The sequence below is a fragment of the Anoplophora glabripennis genome, unplaced genomic scaffold (genome assembly GCF_000390285.2).
Source record: "Anoplophora glabripennis isolate ALB-LARVAE unplaced genomic scaffold, Agla_2.0 scaffold162, whole genome shotgun sequence".
Lineage (NCBI taxonomy): Eukaryota > Metazoa > Arthropoda > Insecta > Coleoptera > Cerambycidae > Anoplophora > Anoplophora glabripennis.
This window is the reverse complement of record NW_019416272.1, coordinates 69,423-94,505: the sequence shown is the minus strand read 5'-3', so window position 1 is coordinate 94,505 and position 25,083 is coordinate 69,423. Positions and strand designations below refer to the sequence as shown.

The window sequence follows — 25,083 nt, the reverse complement described above, 5'->3', positions numbered from 1 at the left end:
CTAATTTTTTCTATTTTAACCCGTTTCTGAGAATCGTCAATGAGTATCTCCATCTCCGGTCTTAGTAAAAGGGGCAATTTGAAAAATATGCTTGTAAATGTTTGTGTGCTAGTGTAAAACTTTCAGGAAAACGTCATTTTTGCCAAATTGGGGAAGTTTGGCAACTAAAAGTGAGCGAAAGGTAGAAAAATCCCGATATCTCGAACAGTGAATTTTTTTTCGTTGAAAAAGGGTGTTTTTTCGAAAACGGCTCTAAGGATTACGGTGGATTTTTTTTTCTGGCCTTATAACTTCAGGAATCGAATGCCGAAAGAAAGTCGGTGGTGCTAAAACTTCGCATTTAAGTCATGTTCAAGCCCACTGTGAATGCAATTGTGCAAAAACTATGCATCCGACAGAAACCATCTTGAGCACGATTAAACTACATATTATTATCTGTCATTTTCCGCAAGATTGTTTTTCCAGCTTCAAATTTGGCGGTTATGAATTTTTTTAAAATGTAATTTTCTGCAATTTTTATCGTTTTCATTTACTAAATATTTTTCAAAAGGAAATACATGAAATTTGCTGTAATAATAGTTAAGTGTAAAAACAACCTCTTTTTTCGCTCTATTGGTTGGCCTAATAATGCAATGATGTAATAATCCAGCAGTAATTTGAAATTAAACTTTGTACCCCTTTTTATATATACAACAATCGCAACCGGTGAAACATTAAGCAAATCTTTTGAAAAAATTATAAAAAATAAATGGGAAATGACCCTATCCTGGCACTTTCTACATGAACATTTAGCAGCACTGATATAGAGCAACTTTTTATTTCATAAAAAATAAACTAAAAAATGTTTTCTTACATGAGACTGTGATATATCCAGAAGTCTCCTTTTTCTCTTCTTCATTAAATATCCCTTCTGCCAACTAAATCTTTTTCGCTTCCTCTGCGGACTCTTCCCGCCGTCGTGTTTATCGACCATCTGCTTTTCTTCCGGTTTATCCTCTTTCGGAACAGTCTCCAAAGTTTCCACTGAAGATGGTGGTTTATCTGCCCCATCGATTAAAGCTGCATCTAAAAGTTTCATTTCTAACATACTTTTTAATACTGCATTAATTAGAATGGATGTGAAATAATTCACATGCAAAAACCACAAATAACGCTAAAAAGAATTATGGGAACCTTTTGAATGTGAATTGTATTGTATACTACAATTTCGATAATTTTGGGGAGTTCACGAGGAAAAAGTCAAGAAGTTCAAATGAATCGGGCCAATATTTTTTTTCATAGCAAACCGGAGATATTTAACTACTTTTTATCCACAGCAATAGAGGAAAACCCCAAAAGTATTGAAATTTGCCCACTTTTTAGAGTGCAATTTTAAAATACAATGTGTAATTACAAGAAGATGTAATTACCAGGAGTGTTTATATATGGAGGTAAGTACTTTGTGCGACAATGTTTCCTTTCTTTACGTTTTTTCGAAATCTCCTGACATTTCTCCTCAAAATCCGTATCCATTTCAGTTTTTATTAAGGTGTACGCATAATCGCGAAGGGAGCAAGCTCGATGTCTAATCTGTTTATCGGCAGATGTTCTGAAAAAGTTTAAAAGTCACTGCAGGTATATTCAATGTCGAAGATTAATTACCTAGCGGGGTTGTATTCTAGAGCGTTTTGGCATATCAGTTCGATATCATTGAGGAAGTCTTTGGCACATTCATATCGATGAAAATCAACTTTGGTCATCATGGTTTCCAAATCCATCGGTTGTTTTATTATGGTTGTATAATCTGGTACTTCTTCGGTGTCGACGGGTTTGGTAAACATGAAAAACCTAAAATAAATAAATAAATAAAAAAACGGAATAAAAATTGAATAAACCATACTATAGTTTATTTCAAACTGGTGCGAAATATTAAATTGTAATGTACCACTTTTGTGTTCATTGATTATTCATGAATTATTTATTTTTCATTTGATTTGTTTATTTTCTGGTATTATTTAACATTACGATCCGTTTTATGTCTTGATATTTATCGAAACAAAGTAGAAATTAGTTAGATTGTACAAATTATTTTAAAATCTGCAGCCCCGTTGTAATAAGAAACGAGCCACGCACAATGAACGCCCACCACAAATCTATCATGACAAGACACTAAGACTGTTAATAAAATGAGGAGTGCATCAATATGCCCGTACTTATAGTCGATACTTCAGTCGAACTCGGACCTGAGCACAACTTAAGCACACAGTTGCATATTATAGTCCATACTTCGTCGGTGAGCACGACTCCATGCGATCTTAGCAACGCCCCATACTCAAGTTCAGCAGAGACTCACCTTGAGGCGTGTGCGGTTAAGTTTGACTTTGACAAATTTTGTGTTATTTTTTGAAATTACAAACACAGTTTAAGTGTAATTCATGGATCGTGAAGAGAATTTGGATTTTTTGGAGTTTATTGATATTATGGTGGACAAAAGTGTTGCCGTTGTGGAAAGAATGCCGAAAAGGTATATTTGTGATGCTGGAAATCTGATCCCATATTCATATTGAAAATAACACAAGCCGACAAAACTTTACGAAAATTCAGAACCAGAAACCGGATCTAGTGTACCCAAAGGATTTTGGTGCGCTGATTATGAATTCGAGCTCAGAAATGGCCCATCACCTCACTGGTTTAGTGTCACAGGTTATAGCTTACTTAGGTTTACCTGTCGCGGGTTTAGCGTTCGCAGGTTATTGCGCATTTAGGTTAACTTGTCGTGGGTTTAACCCTCGTTGGTTATACGCATTTAGGTTAACATGTCATAGATTATAGCGCATTATGATGAATCTGTCATGAGCTTAGCATCCAAATATAACGGCGTGTATACCTAAGTATCTGCTTCATTTAGTAATTTTTGCAATTTTAGGTTAGAAAATCTTGAAATATTGAGGTGTTTTCAAATTCAGCAACTCGAGAAACATATAAGTACTTTATATCTCGTTTTTGGATAAATTTTGTTTATTTCCATGTTGTACCAAAATCGCTGAAGCACTAAACTTCAATCTATCATATCTCTATGGAAAAAAGATTTTCAAAAAAATCGAAGAGCGCTTGGAAGGGTAAGAGTGGTACTTTGAGATAGTTTAAAGCGATTTTAGAAAAAAAATTAATTCACGTTGTAATCTGACCCCGAATATAGTAAAAAACCTCAATTTTTGCACTTTTAGGTTAGAATATCTCAAGAACCTAGGGTGATGGGTCAATTCTGAGCTCGGATTCATAATTAATTTACCAAAATCCTTCGGGTACACTAGGTCCGGTTTCTGGTTCTGAAAATTGTCGGCTTGTGTGATCAACTTGGCCTATTGTTTCGGGCAGACTTCATGAACCAACATTTTAAAAATAAAATGTACAATTTTAATAAAGTTTTCATACGATTTTATGTATAGTACTTATAATGTTTCTATGTTTGTGACTATCTCAAGGTAGGCTCAGGGTTATTGAGGGAAACCCGCAGTTTAACTAGTTTAACTGATCATCCCTTATTGTTCTTGGTTCTGTGGGGATGGACCAGCAACAAAAAATCTTTTACTGATTCATTGATATGCATTGGTAATTCTGTTAGTTAAAAAATATTAAAACTACACTACAAAAACTAGTCTTTTTTGTCTTGTAACAAAAAGAAATATAAAAAACACCTGGAATTAAATTTTCTTCAGTGTAGCTGCTCGAGCACTTACTCTGCACTAAGGCTCATGTGGAGTTTCTCCCACGATAAACATAGGGAAACTGGCACCCTAGATAATATAGATATTTCGATATTTCTGATCTGACAAGATATTGTAAATGTGACGCTCAAGCAGAGAAGTTAAGTGATGTCAGACTTCACATAAAATAATAGTAATAATCAGTGAAATCCTTGAATGGCTAATAATAGCGGTGTGCCGCAAAAATTGGCGATTCTAATGCGCGATGATAATTCTAATAAACGTTACTATTGAGATTTAACCCTTTCACTGCTCTAGACGTATTTATTCGCTAAAAATTTATAGGGCTTAAACTGCTCCAGACGGATTAATTCGCTTGAATAGTTAAATTGGATCAGGCTGCTCAAACCGTATATATTCGCAACCATGCGCATAGTGACTCGGTCGTTGAATTGGTATGGGGAATTTTTGCGGGCGTAGTTTGTAGCGATTATGACAAATATTTTTATGGAAGGAGGTACTGGTACTGATTGTTCATCTCTCTTTCAGTTTCTATTTAGTACAGCTGTCGATATACTGTCTTTTATTTAAAATAAAATCATAAAATTGATCGTAAATCGTAATTTAACACAACATAATGTAAAACTAAAAGTGGTCTAACTGCTCCAGACGTATATGTTCGCACGCGATAAACTTACGCGCACGGCACGGTAGCTACGTTCAGACGTATTGCGCAGCGAAAGGGTTAAGAATGAAAAGTTAACAGTATGTTCACAAACAAAACTTTGAAACGGATAAAATTGAGAAAATCAAAAAAGAAATATATTTTTTTATAAAATAACGCTACTTACAATTTATTACTAGCGAGTTTCTTGCACATATCCCTCAAGAATATCCTGAGCTCCCTCAAAGTGTGCTCCTCCTTGTCGTATAACTTCCTACACTCTTCCTCGTTCAGTGGAGGAGGGGGTGGTGTAGGCGCCCTGAGAAGGGGTGGCGGAGTTTTAGGCCTCTCTCGTGGCTGCCTTGGCAATCTCAAGCTTGAATCTATTATGAGGGGTTTGTAGAAAAACCTTCTAATTTCACAGTTTGGTGGCTCAACTTCCATGACCTCATTTCGGTAATGAGAAAATATGTCCCGTAACTAAAAAAAAATATACATTTCAAAATTTTAAAAAGCATTTTTTATAATTAAAGAAAGTAACTTACTTCACTGGGCAAATCCTTATATAATCTATCTGCGGTAGCTAAAAACAGGATGGGTATGTTTGGATCAAGCTGTTGCAGTTGCGCTATTAAAATGGCTCTAACGGTTTCCGCGACTAGTTCCCACCACTGATCTATGCTGGGAATGTACACTATACTGGGGACATTTCGTCTTGCTTCGTTAAAAACCTAAAATTAGAATAGTTTCAAAAATATGAACTATGTTAACACGACATTTTTATAATCTGTGAATTTCTAGTTAAATTCTTATAATCCTAGTTTAAGTAAAAAAAAACCCCATTCATGTCTTCAAGGTCTTTTATATAAGTTACTTTTAAATATTCTTTAAATAAAATGTTGCTATAAAGTGTAGAGTAGTTTCAAAATCTCATGAGCCGCGAAATGCAAGTAAGGCGTGGCGTATCCACATAATTCTTCTAATAAGCACATTATGAAAACATTGACTCAGCATTAGACCTCGTGCCTCACTACAACCAGAAATGAACTAAGGCGTTCGGGTATCAATAAAGTCAACTGGCGAACGTTCGTTATATATATTTTTATTGCTTAAATTAAAATAATAAATAGAGCATTTTATTAAGATATTTGTAATTGGAGCAAAGGCTTGTTTATGCTACGAGAGCTCGATAGACTGTGAATAATGGATGTAATGTTTTTAGGACGTAGAATAATTTAGGCGACGTGACGGTCGGAATTGTTTTTGCGCATATCAAGGTCAAAGCTCATAAGATTTTGAAACAACTCTAAAACAACTATTTTATACAGTCAAAGCTCTTTATTCACAGTTCCAATATTCGCAGATCCAAAACTAAAGATGCATATTGCATTTTTAGAATAATGTGTATTTATTTGTCAAAATAAACAAGTAGGTTTCAAAATATTTATAAACCTTAGTGTCATAAAGCCGAAAAGTGTTTGAAAATTTTTTTTAGGCAAAGGGGTTCCTCAAAAAAATCGAATTGTTGGCGGGGTTCCGCAAGTCGTAAAAGTTTGAAGATCGCTAGATAGGTCATAGTGGTTTCATTTCTGGCTTCAAAAAATCAAGAATTCACATCGATGGACTTCTATGTGGATATATGAAAAATCTGGTATAAACCCAATGGCTACTGAACAAGATCTAGCGCAAGCCATCAACAATGCCTCAAACATAATTCATGAGCAATAGAATAAATGAACATTTTATTCGCTAATTACAACAGTCTTGATTGTAATGGAAATTTTTATATATATATTTTTTATGGACTGTCTATGATGGATGATCTCGCATTATACAGGGTGTAACTTTAAGTAGGGGTTCAGTTTTTTAGGGGTAATAGTACGTGTTCTCCTGAACACGAATCTGAAATTATTATTTCTATAATCAAATAAATAGTCGAGTTATAATAAATTTTTCAAAATGCACTTTAATTCTTGTGTACACAGCCACTGGACTTCGTAAACCGTGGCACTCAGAATTCCTGTGTGAAGTTGTGTTAGTGCACTATCAATGTTGCCAGTTGGTTTTAAATCCAACTACATTGTATAATTTTATGTGAATTATTACATATTAACTAATTTTGGTACAGGGATACGTTACTAATTGTAAATATTTTTTTAATTAACTGTTAAACAACAAAACTAATTAAAAATAATTTTGTGAAAACAGATTAATGATTAATTTAATGTTACGATTTGTTATTTGAAAGTCACCATCTTTTTTTCTATGTTAATGTGGACAAAGTATCGAAGACTAAAAAACAGCTGTCTATTTTATTTCTGCTATATTGAAGTAAAGATAATGTTCCCTTTCATACCTGAATACATGCCTCTTCCGGCGAGCGACCCGTTTCCCGAAAAAGCATAGGTAGATCTAAAAGATAAGAATGTATGTGCTCCATTCTAAATAAAATTGCTGGAGCAAGATGTAAAGTCTGGCCATGTTCCGGTCCGTCCCCAGTTATGAGTAACTGAGCAGGTCTCACGTTGGGAGACAACTTCACCCTAAAAAAAAGATAAGAAAAATATAAACTCTGTACATTCGTTTAGGTAAAAGTTGATTACTTTGCTAATGTAGCATTTAAGCCATGGGGAAATGTCTGCTCCAGAATAGAGAAGGTTGATTCTAGAGGTCTCTGTAAGATAGGTTCTAGAATTGGTAACAGCTTTCTTCCTAATCCTTGAGAAATTCTATGTGTAGCAGGTACGAGGAGAGATTTGGCTCTTAGAAAGTCAACTTTTTCTACCTAAAAACAGGTTAATCCCTTCTTACCATCAGTTAATAAAGAATATTTTAAGATAGTAATAATCAAGAGTTCTAGAAGTGGCGCAATAATTTAAATCAAAGACCAGGTAGATTCCACATGTCGGCCTGACAGTCAAGAACCAGTGACGGCAAAATGTAGTGAAGTACAAGGTAACTATGAGAGGTAATAAATTTGAATTTAGCTAAATTTCAGGCATTAAAAAGTATCATGACCTTACAACATGATGATAGATTTAAGCTTAGAATTTTGGAACTAATTAAGTTATACTTAAAGAAGACAATAATGTAACTATTTTTATTGCTCTTTAAATATCGAGGACGTCATATCAGAAGGGCGTAAGAGCCACTATAGTCGGTTTTGGGTTTTTAGGGTGTATGACCTCATTTAATCAATTCGCTTCTTATATCAGAAGGGCGTATATATTCATAAACATCAACACTATTCTAACGCATTTTACTTAGGCGTATGAACCAATTTTGCAAAACTATAATATCAGAAATGCGTATGCCTGTAAAATTTCAGATTTGATTCATACGCCTTTCTGATATGACGCCCTCGATATGGTAACTCTGTTTAAAAGTTTTGACTTATTATCATAACTGGTTCAACAAGTATGTTTAGAAGACTTCTATGTATATAAAATAATATATAAAAAAAGGAATTTACATCATGCATTACAAAAAAATTAAAGGAGCATACCGGGTGTCCCATTTTAATTGATACACGTAAATATCTTGTCAGAGAAGCTACCAATCGAAAAATGGCCTAGAGTAAAATTGTTCAGGTCACTGGGGGAAACCAGCTGCTTACCTAGAATTTGACCTTGACCTCACCTTGAAGGTCAATTCAAGGTCAACTTCGGAATTTTAAACGGGACCCTCTATTTTTAACCTTGGAAATGGATTCAACAGAAAATTTTACAGATTAACAGATTAAATAATAATTTCATAGAAAAATTAAAAAACACAAAAATATGTCGTTTTTTTTTTGTAACATTATTTCGTAAACCCTTTATAAACCTAATAAACTAAATCACTAAAGACTGTTTGAGAGTGGAATGATGACACTTTTACTGAACGCTTCAAAATTAGGAACTTTCATTACATCTACCTTGGCAATTCTATCATGTCTTATTATGTTGCTAAGTTGGTATTGCCAACAATGACCAATAGTAGCGGCTAGCTGGTTAAGCATATAAATCCAATTTACAATGAATTTAAACACAATGCCACGCCGACGCAATTTTATTAAAAAGCTGAAATTGTTTACAAGCAACATAACGAGCAGTAGAAATTACTCACCTTCACATTTTCTGGATCTAAAAGCAGCTTGAATTCGGAATTATACACCTGAGGATAATTTCTCCTGAAACTCTGAATAACCGCTTCGGAGCACAACGCCCTTAGATCCGACCCACAATATCCAACCGTATTTTCTGCCAAATAACTCAACATCTGTTTACTAGGCGGATTGGCCCACAGAGATACATGTACACTTAAAATTTCTTCTCGTTCCTAAATAAAACAGATTACGTATCGTTACTGTTTACAGAGACAATCCAAACGTACCCTTATAGAAGGCAATGGAAAGAATAATTCACGATCGAATCTACCAGGTCTCCTCAGTGCGGGGTCGATAGCATCGATACGATTAGTCGCACCAATCACTATGACCTCTCCCCTATCGTCTAGGCCATCCATGAGGGCCAAGAGGGTCGAAACGATACTGGCATGGACTTGGTCTTGCCTGGACGATCTCACCGGGGCCAGACCGTCTAATTCATCGAAAAAAATTATTGACGGTTTCATTTGTGCAGCCTGAAATTTTCTCCATGAAGTCAAAAAGAAAAAGTTTCAAAAACGACTTACCTGTTCAAATAAGAGACGCAGTTGCTTTTCCGATTCTCCTATCCACTTACTTAGTAAATCGGCACCTTTTCTTAAAAAGAAAGAAACTTTCCTTTTCCCAAAGCTACACTCATTTGCCAAGGCTCTCGCGATTAAAGTTTTCCCAGTACCTTTGAAACATATACATAATTTCATTTTGCCGAAAAAGTATCAGAAAATATGAGGGACATTTGAAATCTTCTTAGCCTGATTATGAAAGAATATAAATAATTTTGTAACAGTGTGTTGGAAGTTTGATTACTTCAGCACAAGACAGAGTAAGCACAAATGAACAAAAAAGTTGTATATTAAATGGGTGTAATATTAACCGGTTTATGTTCAAGTGATTGTAAAGTTCTTTGTCTGGCAAAAATCACGACTTCGTATTTTTGCTTTTATTTTTTGGAAACAGAATAAAATCTATCCAAGAATACTTGATTTATCTATTACTTATTTCATTTCAGAGTGTTCATAAATGTTTACAAGCCATGTAACTGCCGAGCTTGTATCGAATGATTCGTTTTCAATGAACAATGACAAACCGTTAAGTCAATGCTCAATATAATGTGATTGCTGATTGGTTTTAATGTGATTTTAGCATCATGGTTACAGTCGTAACAGATAAGGTCGGGCTTATTAATAAAAAGCCACATGCAGCCTGCAGACCGCTTGCTATACAGGATAGGGTACTCTGATGGTATGATAGCAAATATTAACTCTCATAAAAGTGTATAGGCCAAAGGGGTCAACTAAAGATGACCTTGAAGATTGATTTTCAAGGATATCTGAAGGTCAACTTTGTTTTTCTTAATAGAAACTCTTATTTTTGACAGTGGATCTGGAAAAAGTGTCAAATTTCATGTTTAGATCGATAGTTTCTACTTATCGATCAAAATTACCTTCAGAGGCCACTGCAGTAAAAAAATCAATTTTCAAGTGTTATGCAAATCTGCTACCCTACTTATAGCTAGAGTAACGCTACAGCAAGAGTAAGCGCCATTTCACACTTGCCGGATTCGGCTATCCAGATCCGGCTAGCTCTTTCACACATAATTTAATTTTCCGACCAGTTTGGCCGATATTAGTCTCAGTTGCATTTTTATCATAAGAGATGGATCATAGAGGCATTGCAATTATGTGGCTTGGCACTGTCGACGTCGGTGTCGTAATAAAAAAAAGTAAAGTATTGTTGGGTGCATTAAATAAATATGAAAAGGCTAACAGTTTCGTACCACAGGATAAGTCTGGCTTTAACCAGTGCAATTCAATATCTACATCTAGCGTACAAACATTCGACATAGTTGGGTATGAATATTTAAAATAATTAATATGTCTCCTTTTTTTCAATGAAACCGGACGACTGAATCTGGCAAGCACCCAGCAAGTGTGAAAGCGTCAATACAAAATTATGCACTACTACCACTTCGGTCGCCGGGTGCAACCCGGCAGCTGTTCACCGGATAGTTCCTTCCATCACGTGTGAAAGCTGCCATAAGACTTTGTACACCTTGCTATACCGTGTAACCGGATCCGGTTAGCTGATTCCGGCAAGTGTGTAATAGTTTTTCGTAACAGTTGACCATCGACTTTTTACTATAATGACCTTTAAAGATAACTTTGACCATTAAGTGAAAATCACCTATCAGAGTGTGTAATTTCCCACTCTTTCTAAATCCACGGTCAAAAATAAGAGTTTCTGTTAAGAAAAACAAAGTTGACCTTCAATTAGCTTGAATATCGGCTTCACTCAAGTTCAAGGTCATCTTCAATTGAGCACCCCCCTCCTCCACTTTTAAATCTTACAACGTATCTAGAGACGTGTCAAATTACTCTGTAAATTTAAATCTTTGACGATTACAATACTAAAAGAAGTTAGTGATGGTTAGGAAATATTCATACAGTAAACCGAAAAGCTGATTGTTCACGTACCTGGAGGACCATGAAAAAGCACGCCACGTGGCGCTTGAACTTGGAACTGTTTGAAAACTTCAGGATACATCATGGGCAACAATATCATTTCCTTAAGGCATTGTATATGGCTATCCAAACCACCGATACTGTTAAACCTTACAGAAGAATCCAGCGTTTCTGGCTTTATTGGAATTATTTTGGAACTTCCCCCACCTCCTGATTTCAGTTTTTCATTCTTCGAATGAGGATTCTTTGGTGTCTTGCTGCTCCTAAAAATGTATTAAATTGGACACTAAATATTATTTTATAAGTTACGATTTTGTATTTTTTAAAAAAATAATATAATGAAAATACCCATGTCTGACATCAGATGATGAGGATGACGATGAACTAGAGGTTGAATCAGTTCTTTTACGCCTCCTCGTAAAATGTCGTCTTGTCCTAATGTCATGTGTTCGTAACACAGACGTTTGCACTAAAATAAAATGAGTCGTTTAAGTATACAAAGATTTGTTACTATTATGCTTAAATCATTCGACAAATAGAACTTGCAATACTAATCTATGTCATATTGCAATTTTTCCCTCAATTATTTGTATGTTAAATTATTATATTACTGAATTAACACAACTTTATAGCTAAAAAGGTTCAGCAACTATAAATTTGGCAGGCATTACTAAATTTATATGCAATAATTTGGAGATTAAAGAACAAGTCGACGCTGTGTACGTGGATAAAAGAAAGACAGTTGATCAAATTGTTAATTATTTACCATTATCGAAGCTAAAAGGTTTTCACTTTTCTTAACTTAATGTTGCTATTCATATCTTGCTTATCACTCTAGGAAGCTATTTATTAATACAAAAGTTACAAATTTTAAATATAAATAATAACTTCTGGTGTTCCTTAGGGACAGTGCGGCCAGATTGGGCGACTTATTACAACCTGGGCTACATTTGAATACTATTTGATGTAGTATTTGCAAAAATTGATTTTACGTTTACCCTTGCGACTAACCTAAGTATTAAACCAGTTTTAGAACCACAAAAATTGAATGAACTTGACTTTTATTTCTTCATAATTTTTTTATTGTCATTGCACGACAATGTAAAATGTGACGAAATTTCAATTGTTTATCCTATGGTTGTACTGTAGGTTGCGAATTTGGGTGGCAAATTTAATGATCTTCCATAAAAATATCTGTACCACACTGCTCAGGGATGCAATTTAGGACTCCAACTTTTTTTTAAGTTTATTACTAGTCACTTCCATTTAGTTGACATTTATGTGAGAAAATTAAAAATTTTTTAATAGTGTGACTAATACCAAGTATTGCTTTTACTTACTTGCAAGCTTTTCAAATACTGGAATTTAAAAAATTTAAATATTATATTTTTCATGCATAAGAAATTAAAATATATGCTTTTATTAGGCTTTACACATAACAAAATAAAATCACGAGTTAATTTCAAAAAAAATTTCCTATATGGTTTACAAAAAAAAAAATGTTAGTTTACACTGTGAGCAAATGTTTTTTAAATGATGAAGATTTGCTACTCTTTGCCTTAAAAACCGTAGCACAAGTCTCAGTTATTTTTTTATCCTGAAGAAAGTATTGACCAGCGTTGCCAGATTTTTTTCAGGCAAAGCAGGATTTTGTAAGCTTTTAAGTAAAAAAGCGGGATTCTTTAGTCGAAAGCGGAACATACTAAAATAAGGTATATAATCAATATTTTCTAACTACTTATCCTTTTATTTAAGTTTCAAATTAAATTTACATCACGATAGATAGCCAAAATTGCCATAGAAAATATACTTTAATCAAGATACGTTACTTTACTATACTAATTGTTGTGCCGCCGAGTAATCACCGAAAAGCGGGACTTAGCCTGTCCAATGCGGGACATTCAATTTAAGGCTAAAAATCGGGACGTCTGGCAACGCTGGTATTGACAATAAGATGCTGTTAGATATGTTCAATACACTTTCTTTAACCAAAAGAAGGAACTGTATTGCCATCACATTTTTATATAATTGAATGTGTTATGTTGCATATCTTCCTAATAAACGTCTTCTTGTGAAAGCAACTATTTTTATTGTCCGAAATATTACGCATAAATCACCAATATGTTTGTAATGGTGCAGTGTCATCAGGTAAAAATGTTAGATTTTACTGTAACTTGTTATTTTTAAACATATTGAAAACAAATGTAACTTATTCACTGTTTTCATCTCTTTTAATAAAAAAATAAACAATTGTCGTAGCATTCCTACAGAATGTTTCTGCAGGATTATAGAGATATAAGGTTTGATAGGTTTATCTCTAATATTAAGGAAGATGTGGCTATAAGGATGTACATTATAATCGTAATGTGTTAGGAGAAGATTACCGTTAGTTGATAAGCAATGAGCAAATGGGATGAAATTCTTGTCTAAATCTTTACATTTATACCATAATCTTTTGATCACATTTTCCTTAATAATAGATATAGATCTAGATATAACCTTATATCTCTGTAATCCTGTGAAAGGGTTTTAAGAAAATATGTAAAAATATACAGGGTGTTCCACATGAGAAAATAGAGTTGGAATTTGAAATGAAATAAATTTCTCATAAAAAATTAATGAACAGATCATATTTTACTTTTCCCACATTTTCAAAGGCATTCAAGTTATTGACCAATATAACATTTTCGCCTGATGACCCTGTACATATTTAATACTGTTTTGAATCTTTGAAGAAATGCATAAATGGTGTTTCCACATCTTTCTGTAAAATCTAAGATTTTCTTATTGTATTGTTAATTTGGTTTTATTTTTATTATTATGTATTTACTTACTGGTTTTAGGCGCTGGTTTTGGTGGTCGATTTCTCAATGAATATTTTCTCCCTTCTTCCTCCGATTCTGAACTAGATTCTGTAACAATTGTAAGTAACCATTTTGTTAATTGCCGCAACATAATCAAATGTACAAACCTAATACTTTTCCATTCCTTCCATTTCTCGACGAAAAATTTGTATTTCTTAACATGCTATTCCTTCTGTTTTTTGTACTACGTGGCCTAGAAGATGCTAATACCACTTTCTCGTCACCGCTATCTGACGAGTGCTCCTCCTCTTGTTTAATATCATTTTCTCCATTCTCATCTAAAAACTTAACGATAATATCCATTTTTACCAAAGTAATAACAAAGACCTACTTGCAACACCATTCACTTCTGGCTCTTCAATGTCTTCCTCAACTTTATCTTCGCTTTCATTAGACTCATCTTCATTTTCATCTATATTAGCTTTGGGTTTAATCTCACTCTCTGTTTTCGAACTTCTTAATCTCCCATTAGTTTTACCATTTACAATGACATCCTTTTTATTCTCTTTATCGTTCGACTCTCTTCTAGGTCTAATTTCTTTTTTACTGCCTAAAGCCGATACATTTCTCCGACGTCTTGACGATATCTCTCCTTCCCCATAATCGTACAAATACTTTGTGTTTTTCAAATCGTTGCTTCGCCTGGTAACCCGATGAGAAATCTCTATATTGTCCCTGTGAGCATCTGCGGCATCTCTACTATCTTCCTCGGAATAGCCAGCATTTAAATTTGGGTAACCCACTTTATGCATCTGATTATCTGCTAGCCACGTCATATTCATCCGTTTCTTTCTTTTGCTTCTTCGTACACCTCCTAAAATTAAGAAAACAATTTAAGCAAAAAATCCTATTTCTGGGAAAATGTCGACCTTACCTTCATCTGAATCGGAATTAAAGTGTAATGGTGAATGGGGATCTGTGTAACATTTCTGACTTATAGGTCTAAGGGATAAAGCCGTTCTCCTTTGAATTCTGTTCATCTTTATAAGATGCCTGGACCTCCTACTCCTAACAAAGAAAAAAAATAATCTTAAGAAGTCGTTTGAGTTAATAACTGTATAACTACCTAACAGAATATATTTCCTCTTCCGATTCATGTCCGTTTCCATAATCATCCGAATCATCATGCATTTTATGGGATGAATATACGGCCAGTGAATGTCTTTCATTCAAGCCTAACCGCTTGTGACTACTTCTTAATGGACGAGCTATAATTTAATAAATATTTATTATATATTTAGCATGGTTTAGTTTTTTGTATATATTGTATAATGTTTGTATATATGTATTGTAACGTACGATTATATTTCCTTTCTGTGAAACTAAATTTGCTTCTTAAATTTCTAGACGGAAGAGGAACTTTCTTTTTTATAGGTTCCTTTGTTTTTTCTGGGGTGTTGGATGATGATTCTTTGTCAGTCAAATCCTCACTATCACTTTCATTCACACTAGATGAACCACTTTCTTCGGCTACCTCAACTTTAACCAATCTAAGGCTTCCCTAGAGACATGACAAAATTAATATTTTAATTATTGATAAGAAATATAAACATTGATATTGATGCCACACGTGAGAAATTACTTTTTATCTAGAGCTTTAATAATAATTTCTAATGATGTAATAAACTTATTTAAGGATGTCGCCAAAGTCATATTGATGTTTAGATTTGCTACTTGATAGTAACACATTCCTATATGATAAGGATTATTAGAAATACAGATAAAAATTTTATAACGTAATAGTTTTGCTATTAGAGAAAAAACAATAATTAATATAGGGTGTCCCGAAATTCATGCAACAAAATTTGGTCATAGATTCTTAAGACAAATTTAGGGGACCCATATTTTTTTTTTTGACAACTGGCCCCCTCTTTCGGAGTTACAACTCCCTGAAATCTGCCCCTAAGAAGTTTTTTTTATATCTCAAAACCATGTTGTACGGGAATCATTAAATTTGGTACACACTGGTTTTATGACATGTGGAATCTCACAGTGCTACGCTTTTTGGCGAGAAGCCCCCTTTAGACACTTTTTCGTGGGCCACCTACTCTTTGGAACCAGAAAAATTTGGTCGCAAATTTGATTTTTTTGAAAATTAGTTAGCTAAAAAGCCATCGAGTTTAGAAACTTTTTTGTCCCTTGATATTTGTTTTGTAAAACGCAATGTTTTTGAGGAAAGTGGAGAATCACGATATGCATTCGATCACATTTTAACATTTTTCTCAAAAAAATTGCCTTTTACGAAAAAGTATAAAGAGACAAAAAGTTTCTAAATTTAATGGCTTTCTAGTGGACTGATAATTTTTAAGAAATTTAAATATGCGACCAAATTTTTTTGGCTCCAAAGACAAGGGGGCTCACAAAAAACGTTGCACCATCAGATTCCACATGTCATGAAACCCCTGTGTACCAAATTTATTCTCGTACAACAGGGTTCTGAGAAATAAAAAAAAGATTATTCTTAGGGGCGGACTTCAAGGGGCTGTAACTCCGAAAGAGGGGGCCACTTGGCAAAAATAAAAAATACGGGTCCCCTAAATTTGTCCTAAGAATCTGTGACCAAAATTTCTTGCATGAATTTCGGGGCACCCTATATATATATTTAAATTACTGTTCTGATTAAGTAAATATCTGCCTGCATGTCACAGGAAGTTCCACCATTTGTGACTATGTATTAATATTAAAATCAATCTACAATGTTTTATTTGTTTATTTTTTACCACTACAAAAATGAAAGCATTCAGCGATAAACTGCTATAAAAGTTCAACAACAATATTGACTTGGTGCATGATTAGTTATTTAAAAATTAGCTTATGAGCTTGTGTTGTGTATAAGCAATGTACACTGTTTCTAAAAGATGTAGCACAAATGATATCGGCGAATCTACAGCTAAAAAGAACATGTTTTGTAGAAATGATCTTAGTATAATTTTCATCCCTTAGGAGATACTATTTCCCAAAAAATACAGCAGCTGTAATTTGAAAATAGCCTGGTTTATATTAAAGGTTTTATCTCTCTCATGTTTTTGCTTTAAATAGCTTGGTTAGCGGCTCAGATGGATTGATCTCTTAATGGGAGGACGTACAAGGGGCTCTAAGTGCTGCTTCTTAAGCTACTCTCCCTAAAATCCCAGATTACAACTCTCAGGATTACAATAACTAAGAAAAATTTAAGTAAGTGGCTGTCATGCTAATTCTATCATTAGTTTTTTTGTGAGTCTTCTAACAAAGCATACATTATATAGAGTGGAATCTCTAGTAAATTTGTTTAAATGTTTCAATGCTATAGTCTTTCCAAGCTCAGTTGAAGAATCAAGAGGTTGGCAGTATGTACCAGGTTCGGCGACTGACGCAGCAACTCATTGAAATATTTGAAAAACTTGTTCCATATTTATTTAGCCATACTGATATACAGGTCTGATCGAACTAAACGTGGAAAAGGTAAACATGTATACGCTCAGTTGAAGAACGCGCACGTGGGCAAACGGCGTAAAACACAGCCGCACTGCGCAACTGGGCAATAAATCCCAGTTGTTGACAAGTGGTTGACAAATTGCCTAGCAGCGCAGTGCAGCAATGCGGAATTTGGTGTAATTCAGGTAATTTTAATTTATTATAGGCACCTTCTATTAATAATTCTAATAACAATTGGGGAAAGGGATAAATAAGAGGGATATATGTATGTATGTATGTATGTATGTATGTATGTATGTATGTATGTATGTATGTATGTATGTATGTATGTATGTCGGAAGGTGGTGGAATTGTTTTTTTCCACCGCGGCACTTAGGCTTTATTAAGCCCCTTGTACACCCTCCATTACTCAAGTACTTTTCTTCAAACCATCCTATTTACTACAAGGGTGGCTTGGTGGCAAAGTCTCGTACAATTTATGTATGATAGCATGGTCTTGAGTTACAGAGATTTTCTTTGCTCTGATCTCATTTAACGGGGACCACACGCATGCGGCAAATGTTGGGCGGCCCAGGTCTCTGGTAGGCTGCCACAGCCACGTCCCCAAGCCTGCCTTACGTCACCCATCCAAATTCCAGCCTGCGTCCGTGATGCTTGCCTCGGCAGATCGAAATCCACCGGCCAAGACACCCGGCTAGGCGGTCCCCTAAATAAGAGGGATATTTTGTTTACTAAGACTACATGCAATTTTGGAGACCTTTTGAAACGGAACAAAACAAAATTTACATTCAATATAATAAAATTATTATAATTTTTTACCTTTAGCAGAAAACTTTTTAGGGACGTCTACAAAACTCATTAAATTTTATTGCTAGGCGTTTTTATACATGTTCAACTGACTTCGGAAAGACTATACCAGTGGGTGGACTACAAACTATTTTTTTTGTTGAGCTCTTCATATTAATGATTTTTCAATATTAGAATGCTGATTATGTTAAATTAACATCACCATTAAAATAAATGTTGTGCAAACTATAAGTTATTAATTATAACAGAATATTAAAAAATATATCTACATATTTAAAAAAAGTACGCGAGCTAATTATAAAATGTTTTTTTTATTGAATAAAATATTGCGTCAAAATACTTGATTATACTTAGAAAATTTTGTTCTTCAACATTAAGCTGCATTGAATAATATAAAATGATATTTTAATATTAAATAGACGTGTCATAAACACCGAAAATAAGTTAAATTTATAATTAAAACGTTAAGTTACAATAAGTTAAATTTTAGCAAATATAAGTATACATTACATTTAAAAAAAAATACTATAACAGTGCCTTACTTGATCCTATAGAATTTCTATATCGAGTTACCTCTCTATATAGTTTATGTTTACTCCTTGGATTTGCTACTCAGTAATTTTATTTTTTATGATAACTTGGGAAGAATTATGACAAATAATTTTACTAATGATGAAGAATGTACCACCAACGGCACCCAAATCCTCCAGTTCCACAGAGACATACCCTCCCAGCAGTAGAAAAAACACGGAGTGAGAAACTGGTAGAACAGACGCATTTTAAAGAAATTACCAAAGTGCAAGAAAAATATTGATGCAGTTAAATGTTTCTCACAGTCTTGTTTGGAATATTGTTCATTACGATCACTCGAACATGACATATGTAATCCAGTAAGCCTATTGTGATCTTACATTAATACCTATCTCAAGAAATAATTTGAATTTTGCATCGACAATACTTTTCACAGCAACCTTCCAAAGACATGGTTTAACAAATTTGCACAATCTTCATTCATGGGTTAAAGAAAATTCTCCCATAATTTGTAAGACAAAATTTTAGCACAATTTTAGTTTGAACATTTAGTCAGGAACTGTAAGAAATTTTTAAAGAAACATCTTCCATTTCAATATTACTTGAGGATACACCTTTAGATGTATACCAAGCCATGTGGTACAAGCATGATGATGTTCCTGCTCACAGCAAAACAGTAGTCAGTCAGGCTTAATTGAAAATTTCCCAATTGTTGGATAGCTCACGCCAATGAAAAACCTATCTCTTGACCTGCAAGTTCATCTGACCTAACTTCCATAGATTATTTTCTATGGAGATATATAAAACATAAAGAAACATAAAACACACCACGGAAATGAGACAACCCCCAAATCCAAAGCCAAAGACTGTGCGGAAGGGAGCTACACTTGAAAAAACGTGGACAAACAGCCATTATCCATCCACATTGCCGTCGCCAGGGATCGAACCCCGACCAGAATAAGAAGTCTGGCAGAGAAATGCTTGTCACCGCACTCTCGACCGACTACGCCACCTTGGCGATAATAATAACGTGGAAAGTATTATTTATGCCACTCCAGTTAACAGTGTTGAAAAACTACAAGAAATAATTTTTCTGGCAGCTGAGGAGATCCACAACAATCCAGAAATTTTTACTTAAGTATTAGCTGTGTTTAGAATAAAACAGAAAATAGAAAGTAATAAGTAGCAACTCTTGTGATTCAGAATAAATTGATTTATTTTTATTTTATTTTTTTTAACCCTAGAAATGGGTCTGTATTGTCTTTGGGGCACTTGGCGGTTTTGGTGCCTCTGCTGGTTCATTTTTCTTGCTGTATCAGAGTTTTTCCAATACAAAAAATACTTGCAACATGTTAACATATTCATCATTAGTAAAATTATTTGCCAGAATTCTTTGCAAGTTATCGTAAAAAATAAAATTACTGACTGACAAATCTAAGGAAGCATGCCACCTACTTAAATAAAATTCTCCCTAGTTGTTGCGATCATGTAAGTTATAATGCGAATGATAAATTAATTTTATATTTTTGTTAATAAACGGCTAGTTTTAAAACAATGAGATGTAAATGTATTAAAATAAATCAGTTTGGCACATATTTTTAGATACTGAATTAATCATTGAAACAATGGTTATATCAACTACCTTCAAGGGGCAGCAATTTTTGGAAAAATAGTTGAAAGTTCCACCTATATTACTAGAAAATTTGTGTAACATTTGATATTTGTACTGTTTTTTGCCTTTCATATTACAGCTGCTTTTCCATAATTTATCCAAAGAGTGAACATTTTACTAAGCACTTATGCAAAACATCTCTTTTTAGCTGTAGATTAACCAGTATCATTTGTGATACTCCCTTTGAAAACACCCCATATATTCTAAAAATAAGTTTTCAAATTTATTTGACAATTTCACACATCACAAATAGTAGTAGCAAACATACAACATGTACTCACATAATACATTAACAATACAAACAAATACTGTACCATTAAGAATTGATTCAAACACAAACATATTTATTTGTTTATATTCATCCCAAAACCAATATGTTCCTCATAAACTGTAAATGTACATCTTGTACATATAACTAATTTTAAGGAAAATGTGTTCTAATAACAATACTTTTAGACAATGATAATGGCTTTAATGTATAATTATATTTAATGGCCAAATATTCTTTTGAATATTTATCATTTGAATATATTTCAAATATACTCTTTAATAAAAATGCACTTTCTACTACTATCTAACTTAGTTTGATATTTATAGTGGTAGATATACTATGTAATAATGAATAAACAAGATTAACAACATGTTTAATAATTTTTTAAACTTTATCCTGATTACTGATTAGATACCACAAAAATAAATAAACAAAGGCATGATGAATTTCCTATCACCATCTTTCTGAAAATTATAACAGATTTTGAATGATCACGAACTTTTGAGAAACAAACACTGACATATATATTCTTATACAACAGTAAGAAAAATTACTTTTTCTCAGACTAAAAAGCTATATGAAATAACATTATAACGTAATAACTAATCTAATTTTCTTATATCCCTTGAAATATTATTCATGCTATTATATGCTTTTGTCAATTGTTTAAATTATGAAATAAACAGATACTTGTGCACCAGTTTGAACTACTATTTCTAATATACTCCAACAATACGCTGTATTCATACTAATTTTTTAAAAACAGTTTCTAGTCTCTGTGGAAACCACATCATCAAATATGTTTTTGAGAAAAATATGCAGGGTTATTTAATTAAAACGTACCCTTGTACGGTGTCTTGGACCTGACGTTGAGCCATTTGACTCCATACGACGGGTGTTCACCATGACACAGTTGAATTCTATGACATTAAATAGTTATTAATACAAACACTGGAAAATTACATTATATTTTATTATTATAAACCAATAATAAAATCTAATTAGTTACCTTTTTTCTACAGCAGCACAAACATTTGGTTATGGTACATACTCGGGTATATAAGTAGGTATGTATGTACCAGAAATTAAAATATAGAACCAAATTAATTAAAATATATTTCCACTTGATTCAATCTAAAAAACTCATGCCAAATGATTGAAATAATAAATAATTAAACTATAGTGAACCAGTGAATAGTTTTATTTAAGGTAAATTTAAGTTTCATAATTTTTATATACCTTTTGTTAGAAAAATATTTATATATGACTATCAATATACCTATAAGGCTGCCTATTTAGTTTATTATTACTTCAGAGCAATACTGCTCTGATTATTACCTTTGTCTTCTTAATATTAATATAGGTAAGTAATCATATCAGTTCCAGTGTTAACAGAGAAGATTTTACCATTCTAAACAAGAAACATTACGGATCAGATATTAGTAGATTACTACTGCTACTACCATTTTAATGCATATAAAATGAAGGCATTAAAAAACAAACTGTTAAAAGCATCTGCCGTAGACCATTTTTCAATTACTGTTCTCTACTACATGCTCTATACTATATGTATATATGAAATGAAATTAGGAATATTTAGATGCTGTGTATTATTATTTCTAAGCCAAGAAGTGCACATGCCAAGAAATTACTACAACGGGTGTGGTAATTTTTTTAAAGAATTTAAATAGTTGCTGCAATTATAGGTAATTTGCAAATACATGCATAGACCTTATAGACTACTAGGTCTATGAATACATGTAAATGTCTAGAAAAACTTCAGTGTATGGTGTTTTGTAGTATGCAAAGAAATAGATATTAAAAAAATACAAATTATATAGAACCATAATTTACATTGTATAGAATGTTTTTAACTTTGAAAATAATGTGAACTGCTTTGATTCAACAATATAATTATGTAAGTTAACATGGTTCTTGAAGATGAAAGTAATGTTGGAAAATATTCAATAAAAAATTGCACAACACTTGAAGGGCAAAGTTTATATATGAGATTTTATTAATAAATGGACTCAAGTTAGTATACTGTTATGAGAAATAAAAGCCTCAATCCTTCGTGCCTACATCCAAAATCATTAAAACCAAGTCCAAAACTCCAACATCCCATATAACAACAATTAGGTAGGAACAAATAAAACGGACCAAACGTGACATTACATAAAATATCGTTAAAAGTAAAATGAAACAGTTAACGAGCGAAACATGTTCAAAAGGTACTTTCTTTAATTAATACTTACGGAACCAGTATAATTTACAAGGAATTATATAAATTGTAAGTTCGATAAAACCACACAGAAAGTCAGAATAAAAATGGTCACATCACAATTCACAATTATCTAGAAATACTACCAACACAGCAAACAACAAACAACACAACAACTACCATCAGAGTAACCAACTTATAAAATATAAACTAATAATCCGGCTGAACTAACCAGACCAACCAAATACCACAGGCCATATAGCTACGCAATAGCTAAATTATGACGATTATAATGATTAATATTCAACTTCATTAATTTAATTAGGCTACTTCAGTCTTGCACGTGACAATTAACATCCAATTGCATCAGTAAAGCGACTTGAAGACCAAAACGAATGAAAGTTTGTTAATTTCAACTATGAATGGTAGAGGTAAGGAGGATTCTATCTGTCTCTATATTTAAAAAGTGTTCGAAAAATACATCAAGTACAATTAAGATAAGACGCATCAACCGTAGTTGAAGTCTCACATTTGACAAGAATCCATTCAATCTAATCCATAACTATTTCTATCGCCACCCTAGATTAGAGATCGCCACTCAAATCTTAACTGGTTACTACTATTGTACACATTTAACCGCTACTACACAGACGAGCCGGAGAAGCAAGAAGAGCGCCAGAAGAAAGGGTCCTAGACAAAAGGAGGTCCCACAAAGCGCCTACACCGGCCGTATTTGCGGTCGGGGTAGACGACGGATGGCCCACCTACGAAGGCTGTCCAGGCCTACACGAGATGAGGCAGGATAAAGAGGCATAATCCCCCTCGATCCCAAATCATTGAGGCCAATGGAATAATGGCGCGCTCTAGAGTTCTTATTTCTACCACAGCATATTGTTTTATTTGACGTGTCTTTATCCTACATAATTTTAATTTGGTAGGTATCACGTATCCGTTCGATCACTTTCACTGGATCATACATGCATGTGGATTGTGGATCCAAGCTGACTTGTTTGCAAACTCTGCAGCCCGCAAATCCGCACACACAGTCCGCACAATATAGGTGGAATTTACGTTCGGCACAACTTGCAAAAAATTCATTAGAGTGCAGCAAGGCCAGCAAGTGCAGCTAGAGTAGGGCAGAAGAGAAGTCTGTCTGCTTAGCGGTAAGTTTAAACAGTTATTTCTCAGTATTCTGCCATCGTCAATATCTTTCCACCCTAGATATTTAAGATCAAAATTAAATTAAAAAAATACTTTAGCGTGTTTCTGTGTAAGTACCTATAATATTTAATACATGTTTTTTTTTATTATTTAAATAACTGTAATGAGTGTAATAGTCGCCCAATACCGAACTAACATGTTTCGTCACGAAGTATAGAGATGCAAACATGACATAGATTACATAGATGCAGATGAGACGATAAACGACACAGGACACATGACACAAAATCGCAAATCATACAACACACAATACAGAATGAAAATTTAAAACAGCTGGGTTTGTCCGTTTGTCCTAATTTTTCAGTGCAGATATTTGATGTTGATATGTATTTACAATTCGGGAATGAAAACTTAATAATATTAAGTATGTACATTTTTATATTTAATAAGTAAGTTTTATCAAAATATTTTGAAAATGCCCTGTTAATATTTTTTAATTTTATTAAAAAATTCTAGGTTCCTAAGATTAGATTTTAGATAGACAAGTATGTGTGAAAATGCTAAGTTTATTAGAAGAAATACCACGATTTATTAAAGATTATATTGGTAAGTTTATTTGAAATTGTAGTAAATTGTGACAGTTATAAATTTAAAGTAACAATCGTAAAAAAGTAGAACATTAATTATTTGTTAGTCGTACCATCTATAATCCCCAAATTATGAAACAAAACGTTAATAAATTGTTTTTAACTTTTACTTAATTTAATTATTTGTAGCTTTTACAATTTTTCAGTTAACTATATTGATATCGACTATTCTCTATGGTTAACGTGGTGTTTGACTCCGTTACTGATAACATTTTTGTTGCCAGTAGTTATAGCACTTTTTTTGTACTTGAGTGCATTTCTTTTATACATTTACAAACTTCACTGGAGGAGTATTAAAATTACATTGCAAACTGGTGATAAATGGGACACTGCAAGAAAATCAGTTGGAGCACTCTGGGATGCCCACGGTTGGATATGGCATGGTAAAGTATAAATATATGTGTATTTTGTATACTTATTCATGATGTGCAATTTCTGTTAAATCTAACACATATTTTAGAGTAGTACTAGTTGCAAATTATTTAGTTTGGCATAAAGTTGATATTATTTTTTTGTAAAATATATATATATATATA

The 25,083-nt window shown here is 33.3% G+C and overlaps 2 protein-coding genes across 6 annotated transcripts in view; one reads left to right on the top strand and one right to left on the bottom strand.

Moving 5' to 3' along the window:
• The window catches only part of LOC108908660 (ATPase family AAA domain-containing protein 2), a 29,401-nt gene extending 6,540 nt beyond the window's left edge, over positions 1-22,861 (bottom strand). The window contains exons 1-21 of one of the 3 annotated variants that reach the window (XM_023457351.1): positions 22,774-22,861; positions 21,528-21,652; positions 21,362-21,438; positions 15,123-15,324; positions 14,890-15,031; positions 14,698-14,831; positions 14,155-14,637; positions 13,931-14,101; positions 13,794-13,871; positions 11,308-11,428; positions 10,972-11,222; positions 9,025-9,173; positions 8,725-8,973; positions 8,458-8,670; positions 6,954-7,135; positions 6,707-6,893; positions 4,896-5,081; positions 4,538-4,830; positions 1,642-1,827; positions 1,410-1,588; positions 854-1,080 (exon numbers count right to left, since the gene is read on the bottom strand). In XM_023457351.1, the coding sequence (XP_023313119.1) occupies positions 854-1,080; positions 1,410-1,588; positions 1,642-1,827; positions 4,538-4,830; positions 4,896-5,081; positions 6,707-6,893; positions 6,954-7,135; positions 8,458-8,670; positions 8,725-8,973; positions 9,025-9,173; positions 10,972-11,222; positions 11,308-11,428; positions 13,794-13,871; positions 13,931-14,101; positions 14,155-14,637; positions 14,698-14,831; positions 14,890-15,031; positions 15,123-15,324; positions 21,362-21,424 (3,696 nt within the window). In that variant the 5' untranslated portion in view covers positions 21,425-21,438; positions 21,528-21,652; positions 22,774-22,861. The remainder of the gene's footprint in view (positions 1-853; positions 1,081-1,409; positions 1,589-1,641; positions 1,828-4,537; positions 4,831-4,895; positions 5,082-6,706; positions 6,894-6,953; positions 7,136-8,457; positions 8,671-8,724; positions 8,974-9,024; positions 9,174-10,971; positions 11,223-11,307; positions 11,429-13,793; positions 13,872-13,930; positions 14,102-14,154; positions 14,638-14,697; positions 14,832-14,889; positions 15,032-15,122; positions 15,325-21,361; positions 21,439-21,527; positions 21,653-22,773) is intronic. The other 2 variants (XM_023457350.1, XM_023457352.1) reach the window with 2 other exon arrangements.
• Positions 22,862-23,826: 965 nt separating this feature from the next.
• The window catches only part of LOC108908674 (transmembrane protein 68), a 4,090-nt gene continuing 2,833 nt past the window's right edge, over positions 23,827-25,083 (top strand). The window contains exons 1-3 of one of the 3 annotated variants that reach the window (XM_018712788.1): positions 23,827-23,902; positions 24,417-24,506; positions 24,694-24,930. In XM_018712788.1, coding sequence (XP_018568304.1) covers positions 24,458-24,506; positions 24,694-24,930 — 286 coding nt within the window. In that variant the 5' untranslated portion in view covers positions 23,827-23,902; positions 24,417-24,457. Of the gene's footprint in view, positions 23,903-24,153; positions 24,350-24,416; positions 24,507-24,693; positions 24,931-25,083 lie in introns of those variants that run through there. The other 2 variants (XM_018712787.1, XM_018712786.1) reach the window with 2 other exon arrangements.